We start from the raw sequence: 13,254 nt of genomic DNA on the forward strand, positions 1-13,254 counted from the left end.
TAAAGTTAAAATTTTCACGTGGAAGACTAGTCATGGTATACTCCTGACAAAAAACAACCTAGTAAAGAAAGAGGTAGTTATGGAGTTGGCATGTATATCGTGCAGTGAAGGGCTTGAGACCGATGAGCATATGTTTTGGGAATGTAGCTTTGTAAGGGCCTTATGGTTTGTGTCTCCATTTGGGGTCAGGTTTGGTACTAGGGGCCGACCTGTCTATGTGGGAGTGGATGATGTCATTAGTGGAGCAGCGTATCAAGGATTTTGAGGTCTTTTGTATGCTGATGTGGGCATTATAGCAGAAGAGAAACTCACTAGTTGGGGAAGGAAAAAATGGGTAGCCTGTGGAGGTGGTCCAAAGGGTAATGAGTTGGTATAATTCTTTTCGGTTAGTGTTTGAGCAACCAAGGTTGTCTAAACAAACTACCTAACAAAAATGGATAGTGCTTGCGAAAGGGGTGGGTAAATGTGAATGTGGATGGGGCTACGTGGCTGGAAAGGAAGGTAGGTAGGGTTGGGGCTATAATTCGAGATTGGAAAGGTAATTTTATTACTGCTGGTGTGTGGAAGATGGAGGGGATTGGGACTGCAATTATAGTGGAGCTCCTGCCAGTGTTGAAGGGGTTGCAGCTGGTGGGTAGCTTGGGGCTAACAAAGGTGGTGGTGGAGAGTGATTCTTCACTCGTCATTGTTGCCATTAAGGAGCCTAGAAAGGACCTATTAAAGTACGGGTTCATGGCGGAGGATGAGCTGCATGTAGCAGCTTTTATTGGACACATTAAGTTTGTGTATGCTTCAAGAACTTGTAATGGCGTTGCCTATTGAATTGCTCAGTTGACCACTGCTATTGGCAATAAACTAGTTTGGTTTGAGGAGCCTCCTAACTTTATTCAGGACCTTCTTGTTCAAGACATGATGTATTATGTACTATTTCAATAAAATATAGATGTTCCATTAAAAAAACTAAAGCTTAATTAATGAGTTTATTTTATCGTTAAGAGCAATTTCGTCATTCTAATTATAAAATCCACTTGGTACACGTTGATTGATTATGATCATTTATGGTTGTGAAATCCTGTCCCTGGATTTCACTATTTTCATTTTATTAATTTCAACGTGTTTATATTCGAGGAGCATAATGTTTTTAGTAAAAGGACGAAAACGCCTTTAATCACCTGAACATAATTTTTGAGGACATATTTGATGCATATGTATTTTTCCATTTTTCTTTATGTGTTCGGATAATACTTATCGATATGAGCGCGTGAGCATAAACGGAACGTAATTTGGAGCTATAACGAATGAGTTTTTAACGTTTAAAGTCGGGGGCATTTTAGTAGATTTAACCTTCATATTTAGAAGGCTCCAGAAAAATTTGGAGCAGTGAGGAAGTGACACGTGGACGGCTGATATGAAAAGAAAAGAAGAGTAAGGAGAAAGGGAAGGGAGGAATCATAAGGGAGAAAAGGGGGCGGGGGGAATGAGAGAAAGGATGGGAACTCGGCTGGATCCTCTTTGACTCGGTTTCTTGATCCGGTTGTATCTCTTCCGTCCGACGTCCAATTGAGGTGATTTTGGTGTCAATGGAAATCTCTCGGCGAGCCCAACATCTCGATGGTAATATATTTCTCAATTTCTAACCCAATTTTACAAACTGAAGCCACAAAGTCCATGATTTTCCGACTGTTTTCTCATTTTTTCGATGATTTTGACAACGATTACCATCAATCGCCACCACCAATAGACTCCCCTAAACCCCATGAATAAAGCCCAAGTAGTGGTGGAGGCGTCGGAGCTCGTATGGAAGCCGAATCGAAGCACACCATTTTCTAGGGTTTTCGACGGTCCAAGGCTGATTTCAGGCGTTTCCTGGCCGAATTGGACTTCAGCCCAAGTATGAAAATTTCTCCCTTCATTGAGATATACAAATCTCTAAATTTTGGTAATTTTTTGAAACAGTTGAATTTTCAGGCGAGTCGGGGCGGCTGGCCGCCATGTGGCGGTAGTGCATGGGTTCAAACCCCACCTGACCTTTCTAGGCTAAATTTGATGCTCCGATTCCATATTTACATCCGTGTAGTGAAATTCTGATGTTTTAACATAGTTTCGTAGTTGACCGCCTAGTTGGCCACCATGGGGTCATTATATCAATTGACAATCCGACCGTTGGATCGGCACCAAACTTAAATAGGTAATAGTACATAATATTTAAGTACATTAGGAACTTACAGATCGGGAATCCGACTACGGATATTCCCGAATTAGATTTCTAAGTTGTAAAATCAAACGTTGACCACCGCTTGAATTTGCGATTGGCGGAAATCCAATTGTTTGATTGTAATGAAATTTTAGTATGTTGTTCTAGAAGCATAAGGAGACTCTTGGGAAGTTACAGATCAAAAATCTAATAGGCAGATCATTCAGATTAGGTTATTAGGGATATGGACCCTACTTTCGATCTTGATCGACGGTTGACTTTTTGGTCAATTAGCCCAAGTTCTTCTAGCATGCCGCTAATCTTAGAGTGTTGCTGAGATTCCATGGAGCTTATTAGGCTTATCATGATGATGTGTCTTCCTCGATTGACGTGCACCTCGATTTACGTACTGATGGCATCACATTGTGTTTTGCTTGTTGATTTTATATGCTTTGACTTGTGTATTGAACTTGTTGTGGAGTGTGGTTGATTTATATGTTTGGCCTAATGTGATGACATGTGAGGGCTAGAAGTGGACCATGAACCCATTGTCATGAAGTTTGTTGCTTCGAGACTTGTTTCACATATCGTATCATTATTTCATTTCTCGTTTTGTTGAGCCGTTCTAATTGTGTACCTTGTGCTTTGTTCCATTTATTGTTTTGTTGAGTTTTTGTATTTTGAGTATTTGTTTCATGTATTGTTCTTCGAGTGTTGCTATATTTCTTGGACTTCTGCTCGCTTCCGTTGAGTGATCCGGAACTAGGTTTCTGTTAGGGTTCCATTGAGTGGTCCAGTTCCCTGCTTCGTTTGGATTCTGTTGAGTGGTTTAGAATCCCTCGTGATTCGCGATTTCATTAAGTGGTCCGAAATCGTATCCAGCTTGGATTTCTTTGAGTGGTTCAATAAGCATTGTACTCTACGATTCCGTTAAGTGGTTCAAAATCGTATTCACTCGGATTTCGTTAAGAGGTCCAGAATTCCTTTTACTCCGCGATTTCGTTGAGTGATCTGGAATCGTATCCTGGTTTGGATTCCGTTGAGTAGTCTGGAATCCCACTTGGTGTTTTGGTTTTGTTGAGTGGTCCAGAACCCGATGTTGATGGATTTCGTGGAGTGGTTCGAAATTGCATCATTTGACCTGTTGGTTCCTTGGATTTGATTTTAGCTTCATAGACGTAAGCTTTGGGTGAACTGTGTTGCTCTAGCCCTACATTTCGATGTATTGTATGTGTTATTGATTGGTGTTGGAAAACATATGTATGTGTGAATGGCAAGATGACTAGAGAATATTATTGTGCTTCGTCGAATGTTCCTTGAGATGTTGCATGCCTGAATCGTGGTATTATGTTGGGACATAGTGGTTTATGTGATGAATGTTTGAGTGTAGTGAATGACGAACTACGAATAGATTGATTCCTGTTTAGGGTACGTAGGCAGTCTAACGAGGAGGTTAGATGCAACCATAAAGCATACGAAAAATTACTATGCGGTTTGATTCTTGAGTTGTGTTTTGCCCATATCCAGGAAGCGGGGTATGATAGATACGAATTTTTTGTGACATCATGTGTCAATCCTGGATGTATGTCGGGATCGGAGCGTGACAATGGTTCCACATGTTCAATCTAGACACTCGAAATACAGAAGGGTGGGGCCAAATTAAAATGTGAAGAGTTGTTTTGCATGTTTGGTCAAAACTTCACGTGGTCAGGTGCTCTACACCTGAGAGGTTCTTCTAATCCTGACATGCCAATCGGTGTTATTTTGGTTATAAAAATAATTTCACAAAAAAAAAATCCGGACCATAAACAGAGAATCGTATATCAAATATTGTACCAGGCGTTTCTAATTTGACAAGAAACGAATATCAAGTTGAAAAAATGTACAAGATACCTAATATTACCATACTAAAAAAAGTTTGAAAAAGACCAACAAAAATGAAGTAAATTAGCACCACTTGGTACCCCTTTGTATTCTTTATCTCAAAAGCTAAAAAGCCAATGAATCTAGTAAATTTATTTGTGCTAAAAAAAATGCTAAAAATGCTAAATTTCAAATTCCATTTTAGAGCAAGTTTAAGCAAAGAATTTCCAATCAATGACAACCGCTTAAGGGCTGGTTTGGTATTGCTGTGCTTTGAAAAAAAAACTGCTTCTGCTGTGCTGTGAGAATAAGCGGCTGTGAAATAAAGCTGTAGAGTGTTTGATAATTTTTTTTGTAAAAAATGCTTTTGAAAAAAAAAAGTAGTATTATAGTGTTTGGTAAACTGTTATGTAAAATAGATGTGAAAAAAAGCTGGTTTTTTAAAGCTGGATTTTGCAGCTTCTTGTTTTTGGCTTGTTTTCACCCAAAACTGTGAAAAAAAGCTGAACCTGAATGTTTACCAAACACAAAAAAACTCGTAATTTCCCCCAAAACACAAAAAGAGCAGCAGGTCAATTGTCAAAGCGTCCCCTCTCCCAAAATCCTTTGCCCAAACTAATATTCCTTTCCCACGCCCAATCATATTCCTTTCACACCCCTGCGGTTTGCCCAAACTAATATTCCTTTCCCACGCCCAATCATATTCCTTTCACACCCCTGCGGTTGTTTTATCAAAGCCCACTTAACCGCATAATCCAAATCCCCACAACCGTCTCCGAGCGTAATCCAAATCAATTCCCCAATTTCACGGCGGTCTGGAAAACAACGGAAGGGCAAAAGAGTCATTTCACGAGACACTCTTTCCTTCGCTCTTCCTTCTGCTATTTGAACCCCACCCCCTCCCCCGAAGTCTCTTCCTCAGCACGTATTAATTTAAATTTCTTTTGATATAAATATCATGCAAGCCCCACTCTCTGCTCTCCTCACACGCTAAAAGCTTACTCCTCCTCCTCCTCCTCTCTCTCTCTCTCTCTCTCTCTCTCTCTCTCTCTCTCTCTCAAAACTCAGACCGATCACAGACGCGATGTCTCAACGCGGCCGCGGCCGAGGCCGCCATTCCGATCCCTCGTACGGCTCCGACGCCCCGCCGTTTAATCGCGGTGGTAGAGGCGGAGGCCGTGGTCGGGGACGACAGTCCGGCGCTCCACCGTCGTTTCAGTCCGAATCGGGCCCTAGCCGTGGTGGTCCTGGAGTTGTCGCCGCTCCGACGGTGACTCAAGCTCCCTCGCCGGCGCCGATGGCTCAAACACCGGCTCCTCGTGGGCCGGCGCCGGCTCAGGCTTCCTCCAGCTCGGCGCCTCCGCCCGCTGAGGCTCTTCTCATCTCTGAGATGGAGCAGAAACTGACGATGACCGCTCCGCCGCCGTCTTCTTCCAAGGCCATCCGGCATCCGCCGAGGCCGGGCTACGGGAAGGTCGGCGAGAAGGTCCAAGTCAGGGCCAACCATTTCTTAGTGGAGGTTGCGGATAGAGATCTCCATCATTACGATGTAAGCGTCCTTCTTCCTTTGTTCTTTTTGCAGTTTTCACTTTTTCGTTTTTATTTTTCTGTGTTTATCTGTCCATCTGCATTTTACAGTTAATTTTGATTTTTTTTTTTGACGTTTTCCTTTTATTTTGTTTTTAAAAACTTGACTAGGAATGTCGTTTTTGGACCCGAAAATGATGATCTGTTGCCCTCAAAACATCTCTGTGACTCCAAAATTTCTTTGACATTTTACTTTTTACAATTTTTAAAAGTATTTCTGGGTTGTTCTGCTCAGTTGCTTCCGACTTTCGAGCGTCGTCATTATGTTTTCAATTTTTGGCAACCATTTTGTTTTTGTTTTTAATTTTTTGAAATTTTCTTTTGGATTTCGTTTTGGCGTTCTTTTACTGCTGTAAATCTGACTTAGAAACGAGATTTGACGTTCCGAAAAAGATTTTCTGAGTCGAAGGCGAGTCATATGCTTTTGTACAATTTATTCTCTATTTGCTTTACTTTTCGCTGTTGCCCAACTATTTAAAATTGACCTAAATTTGTTCTAGTCAAAATGCTGAATTGCAAAATCCCAGTTTCATTTGTTTTTCAAAAATGGTTTTGTAAATTTGATCCAGGGAGGTGTTTTGGGAAAACTCGTGATGGTTTTGAAAACACGTTGCTGATTCAAAATACCGAGTGCCAAACAGCATCTATTGATGAAAGTTTGGGTGAAATAGGGTTGGTTTTCATTTGGTATTCTGTATTTTTGACTCAGAAGTGTGTTTTTGGAATGTAATTCTTTGGGTACTTTCTGAGCTTAGTAAACAGTGATTTTCTTGGTAAACCGTTCGTATTCTCGCTTAATTGGACAGTTGATTATTGTTGTTTTGGTTATGTGGTTGTGGGGTGTCTTAAGATTTCATTTGGTTGCCGTTGCTGTAGGTGTCGATTACCCCTGAAGTTGCATCGAAAAAGATCAACAGGGATGTAATTAAGCAGCTCGTAAAACTTTACAAGGAATCCCACCTGGGCAAGAGAACCCCAGCTTATGATGGGATGAAAAGTATCTATACAGCAGGCCCCTTACCATTTGCCTCGAAAGAGTTTGTGGTGAGGTTGGCCGAGAAGGAAGGCCGGGAGAGTTCCTCTGCGGCAGCTGGTGCCAAGAGGTATATTTGTATGAAAGTTTAGTGTCTTGTTGTCATTTTTGCATTGTTTTTTATTTGTTGCGGTTTTTTAATGTTTTCTTCTTTGTGTTTGAATGGGCTTACAGAAGGGACCGAGATTTCAAGGTTACTCTTAAATTGGCTAGCAAACCGGACCTTTATCAACTCCAGCAGTTCCTACGAAGCCAGCAGCATGAGTCACCTCAAGACGCAATTCAAGTTCTGGATGTTGCTCTTAGGGCTACACCTTCAGAAAAGTAAAGTCATTATTTCTTAGAAGGGGCATAGGATTTATGTCGTCCTTATGTACGTTTTCTTCCTTAACTACTGACGGTTTGAGTGTTGTAATTTCTATCAGATACACTGTTGCTGGGAGGTCTTTTTTTGCCATTGAGCTTGGGCAGAAAGGTGATCTTGGTGACGGTCTGGAATACTGGAGAGGCTTTTACCAGAGTCTAAGGCCTACTCAGTTTGGGCTTTCACTCAACATAGGTAATGCATTGACCCAAATTTCCCTGTTCTGATAATCATATGAAGTTAAGTAACAAGAGTGTTGTGACTATCTTTTTTTATTCATATATTTGCAGATGTATCAGCAAGAGCATTTTATGATCCTGTCCTGGTAACTGTGTTTGTGAAGAAACTTTTAAATTACAGAGAATTGTCAAGGCCTTTGCCTGATCGCGATCGTTTGAAGGTATTTACTATTTTTGTTTCGATTTGTTTCATTTTGTTTCACTCAGTTTTGGTAGGCAACTTATCAAAGAGTAAAGCTATTATGAATAAAATACAATGTGAATATGTTGAGTTGATAGTTTGTAATTATTTTCTACCAGTCTGAACAACTAAGTACAAGTAATTTATGCTAGTTGTGGGTTATATTTATGCAACAGATTTGCTAGTAATTATGCTCATTTGGTTTTGAAGCTGCATAGCATGTAATCAGTTGCTTTTATCTTGAATTGACTTGTCCATTTTGGATTGACTTCCTTTGGATCAGGTCTAGATGTCTACATAGACTAATTTATTCAGAGTTCTGTGTATTACTATTTACTTATGTTTGTTCAAAATTGTTGCTTAAAAGTATTTGTCTTAATCAGAACTGGTCGGCATTCTGTTTCTTACAGGTGAAAAAGGCCTTAAAGGGGCTCAAGGTAGCAGTTTCTTATCGTGAGAATAGATCTTATAAAATCAGTGGGGTCTCCGTCGAACCGCTGAACAAGTTGACGTAAGTCTTGTAATCTTTACATTACATTCATGCTTATATCTTGTTTATATGTAAATAGACTTCTTGTGGTACTTGATTGGCTTGAAATATAGAACACGACTTTTCATACACATTATCTACTTTTGTTAGCATACATCGTAAGGGTTAATTTTGAAAAGAAAATCAAATTGAGTTATGACGGTGTTCCATGGTAACAGACCATTCATAACTTATTATCCATCTTTGCGTTTTAGGTTCACTCGAGAGGATAATAGTAGAATTTCAGTAGAACAATATTATCGCGATACGTACAATATTGTGCTAAGGGATGTGGCAATGCCTGCACTTCAATCTGGGAGCGATTCAAAACCTGTTTATTTGCCTATGGAGGTTCCTTTCTTGACTTCTTAGCCATTTTATTTCCTAGCATGTTTCAGTTCTAAGTACGGTAGTAGTATTGAGGAGATAGTTTACTTATTTAACTTTTTGGCAGCTTTGTTCCATTGTTGCTGGGCAGAGGTACACTAAGAAGTTGAATGAGAGACAAGTAACAGCTCTTCTGAGAGCAACTTGTCAACGCCCTGGAGATAGAGAACGAAGTATATACCAGGTCTGGATGTGATTTAATCTTTTCAACCAATGGCACTCTTTTCCTAATCTATATGGTTTTCATTTTGTTTCTGGTGCTGACGTTTCTGCATCTGTGATTCTGTGCAGATGGTTAAACACAATGCTTACAATAAAGATGAGCTTGTCCAGCGGGAATTTGGAATGCATATAAGAGAAGATATGGCTTTAGTTAATGCTCGTGTGTTGCCGCCGCCTTCGGTAATTTTTTATTTCCAATTTTGTTTGAATATTGCAAGTGTTTTTTTATTCATCTTTTTTTTTCTTTGCTGGTGTTTGAATTGATGACAACAGCTGAAATACCATGACACTGGTCGTGAGAAGTCTGAAAATCCACGAATGGGGCAATGGAACATGATCAATAAGGTATGGTATTGGTTTTTAATTTATTTAGATGGATCTGTGTGTATGTTGAACTCCATTGCATACGTATTGAATCCTTGATGTGTTTTGAGGGTAGTTACACATGATTTATGCAACTGAAGGGGTTTGACGTTAGTTAAACATGATTTTTGTAATTTAAGAGTCTTTGCAGATAGCAACTTCACTAGTTCATATTTATTATCGGTTTGTAAGCATTTTAAAATACTGTTTCTTTTTTTTTTAACGGCTTTTGTGATTTGTGATGCGGCATCAAAATTAAACCATTTTTCTTATTAAAAATTTGGTTTCTGATTATTTTTAGTTTATTCTGGTTCTGTAGAAAATGGTTAACGGTGGTCGAGTGGATTTCTGGGCATGCGTCAATTTCTCCCGATTGGACCCAAATTTTAACTTCCGATTCTGTGAGGATTTGGTTAATATGTGTGGCAGCAAGGGAGTGGTACGACTTCCTTTCATAACTTTCTCCTCTTTCTTAACTTACTCCTCTCTTTGCGTTGAATTATTTCTTTTCCTAACCAAATTGTTTATTTCCTAGCATTTCCATCCGCAACCTTTACTTGCTCATCAATCAGCACATCCTGGGCAAATAGAGAGGGTGCTTAGAGATATCCATAAGACGTCTAGCAAGAAACTTGATGAAATTGGACATAAGGGAAAGCCTCTTCAGTTGTTAATTGTCATTTTGCCTGATGTCACTGGATCATATGGTGAGTAGCAATCATGGAACAAAAACTCTTATATTTCTACAATATTATGCTTAAAATAATTGTCTTGTATTTCAAGAAAATCATGTTTAAAATCTGACATGTTGATTGCTTGCAGGGATGATAAAACGAATCTGTGAAACCGAGTTAGGAATCGTGTCTCAGTGCTGTCAGCCTAGGGCAGCATCAAAGCTGAGTAAACAATACCTTGAAAATTTATCGCTCAAGATAAATGTGAAGGTTCGTTAACGGAAAAAAAAGAAAAGAAAGAGATTCTATTGTCCATCACATTACTTATTGTGTGTGTTCTTTATGTGTTGTCTCACATTACTTAAACATTAAAATGTTGACACCATTGAAAACTGTTGTAGGTTGGCGGAAGGAACACTGTTTTGACCGACGCCATTGAAAGAAGGATTCCTCGGGTGAGTGACATTCCCACAATCATATTTGGTGCGGATGTTACCCATCCTCAACCTGGGGAGGACAGCAGTCCGTCAATTGCTGCTGTAAGTTCTGTCTTTTATTTTGATTTCATTTTAATTAAAAATGCATAATGTGTCTGTTAACCTGATAATTTATTCCAACAGGTGGTGGCGTCCATGGATTGGCCAGAGGTCACCAAGTACAGAGGAATTGTTTCTGCACAGGTTCACCGTGAAGAAATCATCCAAGATCTGTATACTGTAAAACAGGACCCTAACAAGGGACTTATTGCTGGAGGAATGATCAGGTAATTGGGTCAACATGCACCTGCTTTTGTTATTTCATTTTTTATTTTTATTTTTTTATAATAGTTGAGTATATTTTCTTATCATGATTATTTTCATGATGTTAGGGAGCATTTCCGAGCATTTCGACTAGCAACTGGCCAAATACCAAAAAGAGTAATCTTCTTCAGGTAATAATTGTTTTTGCTGTGGTCAAGGAAAATCAAACACAACAACACTGCTAATATTTGTTTTGATGTTTGCTTGACAGGGATGGAGTTAGCGAAGGGCAATTTAGTCAAGTTCTGTTGTATGAAATGGATGCTATAAGAAAGGTATGCTGACTACTGGAATTCCAGAATTATTTTTTTATTCTTTAGATAACTTGACATTGATCACTACTTAATTATTTAAATTGAGTAGTTAGTGAATTATTTTTTAAGATAAGCGATTTTATCTAATATGTGTGTCACTGCCTTTTCAGGCTTGTCAATCACTTCAGGAGGGATATCTGCCACCAGTTACTTTTGTTGTGGTGCAGAAAAGGCATCATACGCGCCTGTTCCCTACTGATAATCGGAGGACTGATAGGAGTGGCAATATTCAACCAGGTTACAATTTTATATGCATTGAGAATCTGAGATTTATTAAATTTGTTGCTTTTCTGGTTTGCGCTTTAACTCTCTTTATCTTGTCTAGGCACTGTCGTTGACACCCAAATTTGTCATCCGACGGAGTTTGACTTCTATCTCAACAGTCATGCTGGCATTCAGGTACTATATTTATGTATGCCAGTTCCCTTTTTGCCGGTGGTTTCCTTGCTCTCGATGAGGATGTATTTGTGTTCTAGTAACTTTTAAATATGAAATATTGCGCTGTGCTATAGTTTGAACTGATATCTTCTTGTGCTATGCAGGGAACTAGCAGGCCTGCACATTACCATGTCTTGTATGATGAGAACAATTTCACCGCAGATGCACTGCAGATGCTAACGAACAACCTATGCTACACGTAAGCAGACAGTAATTTCAATTCTTACTCTGGCTTATGCACTTGTACGATGCCAATTTGAAGATAACATATTGTTTGCTGACTTTCTAATTGTATGTTTTTCAGGTATGCAAGATGCACTCGTTCAGTTTCCATTGGTACGCACTTGAGTTGGATTTGTACATATGTTTTCTGAAATCATGTTTTTTCCTGATTGCACCGATGATGTTTGTGTTTTTCCATGCAGTTCCTCCTGCTTACTATGCTCACTTGGCTGCCTTCCGTGCAAGATACTACATTGAAGGCGAGTACTCAGATGGAGGTTCTACTACCGGATCTACAGCTGGGGGTTCTGGTGGTGTGCGGTTCCGTGCCCTACCTGAGATAAAAGAAAATGTGAAAGAAGTTATGTTCTACTGCTGAATCAGTCTTGAGCTCCGTTTGGTCTTTGGTGGCATTGGTTTCGACTAGTGTTTTGTAGAGGTCCGTTTTGTCGCTGGCGGCGGTTTCTAGTAGTTGTGTTTCGTCAAGGTCGTATGAACTAAAAGTTGCACAAGACTTTAATCTTATATTTTGGTTATCGTCTGGAAGACGGACGTTTAAATCGCTCATCTCATCCGCGATGGTTTTGGTTGTAAGTTTTGTGTCCTATGGGGGCTTATGAAACAAGTCTTGTGAAGGAAATGGATTTTGGTTCAAAGTTAAGAACCAGAATATTTTGAGGTGGATATATTACAAGGGAACTAATGAAAAACGTTTGAAAATTTTGAGTTTTAATAATAATGATAAAATGAAGAGTAAAGTGAATAGTATTAGAATTGATTTTATAGTGTAAAAATGTGGTTTTTCACTATAATGAACAATACTGGGAGCTTTTCGTTAAAGTTCTCATTATTATATGTTACTTGCTTAAAAAAATTATAAATTAAATTTTGTAAACTAAATTATGTGGTTGTTGATAATTGAATTATTGCTTAAGCGTTGATACTCAGAATTATTAGATTCTATTTTGTGTATATTTTTGTTGGCTAAATCGCTAAAATGGTCTTTGAGATTTACATAACTTATTACTTTGGTTCTTGAGATTCCAAATTGATAAAAGTGGTTCCTGAGATTGTCCACTATTCATCATTTGGGTCATTCCGTTAAACATTTCGTTAAATGTTCCAGAGTTCTTGGCCGTACGTTTGGGCAATTTTCAAAGTTTTGTAACTCAATTATTTCTTAACCAAATTCGACCTATAATATATCAAAATGAAGATAAGAAAGTTTATAATAAGATTATAACTATTTTGAAGTCCAATGGTTGTCGGAGATGGTTAGAAAATAGTTTCAAAGTTGACTGATCTGAGTGCAAAACTTGAAAACTCGCCGGAAACTAGTTAGCTTTAAACGTTCATAACTTCTTCAATACTCAAGAAATCAAGTGATTCAAAAATGAAAATCATATATCTCGATGAGACGAAGAGAATGGTACCTTTTTCGACAGCTAACTCGCCGTGGTTTGGCCGGAAAACGGCTTGAAAGTGGCTGTTTTGGTCTCGAGTTAGCCACTTTCAAGCCATTTTCCGGCCAAAACACGGTGATCTAGCAGTTGAAAAAGGTAGCATTCTCTTTGTCTCATTGAGAAGTATGATTTTCGCTTTTGAATCACTGATTTCGTTGAGTATTGAAGAAGTTATGAATGTTTAAAGTTTACCCAGTTTCCAGCGAGTTTTTCAGTTTTCGCTCGGACAGTCAACTTTGAGACTATTTTCCGGCCATCTCCGGCAACCATTGGACTTCGAAATAGGTATAATCTTATTATATACTTTCCTATCTTCATTTTGATATATTATGGGTCGAATTTGGTTAAGAAACGATTGAGTTACGAAGCTTTGAAAATTGT

The 13,254-nt window shown here is 38.9% G+C and overlaps 1 protein-coding gene across 3 annotated transcripts; it reads left to right on the forward strand.

Moving 5' to 3' along the window:
- The first annotated feature begins 4,817 nt into the window (after positions 1 to 4,817).
- On the forward strand, positions 4,818 to 12,130 carry LOC103448022 (protein argonaute 5-like). 3 transcript variants are annotated; one of them, XM_008387254.4, is made up of 22 exons: positions 4,818 to 5,606; positions 6,521 to 6,747; positions 6,852 to 7,001; positions 7,103 to 7,236; positions 7,332 to 7,441; positions 7,872 to 7,972; positions 8,206 to 8,341; positions 8,445 to 8,561; positions 8,669 to 8,779; positions 8,873 to 8,944; positions 9,282 to 9,401; positions 9,498 to 9,669; positions 9,785 to 9,906; positions 10,038 to 10,175; positions 10,257 to 10,399; positions 10,505 to 10,567; positions 10,648 to 10,711; positions 10,861 to 10,987; positions 11,076 to 11,149; positions 11,293 to 11,387; positions 11,493 to 11,524; positions 11,614 to 12,130. In XM_008387254.4, the coding sequence occupies exons 1-22, from the start codon at positions 5,142 to 5,144 to the stop codon at positions 11,787 to 11,789; spliced, it is 2,949 nt and encodes a 982-aa protein (XP_008385476.1). In that variant the 5' UTR covers positions 4,818 to 5,141; the 3' UTR covers positions 11,790 to 12,130. The 3 variants fall into 3 exon arrangements, with proteins under 3 accessions (XP_008385476.1, XP_008385477.1, XP_070664940.1); XM_008387255.4 differs by lacking the exon at positions 4,818 to 5,606 and adding an exon at positions 6,127 to 6,417; XM_070808839.1 differs by lacking the exon at positions 4,818 to 5,606 and adding an exon at positions 6,170 to 6,316.
- The last annotated feature ends 1,124 nt before the right edge of the window (positions 12,131 to 13,254 follow it).

Source organism: Malus domestica, chromosome 11 (genome assembly GCF_042453785.1).
Source record: "Malus domestica chromosome 11, GDT2T_hap1".
NCBI classification, from domain to species: Eukaryota; Viridiplantae; Streptophyta; class Magnoliopsida; order Rosales; family Rosaceae; genus Malus; species Malus domestica.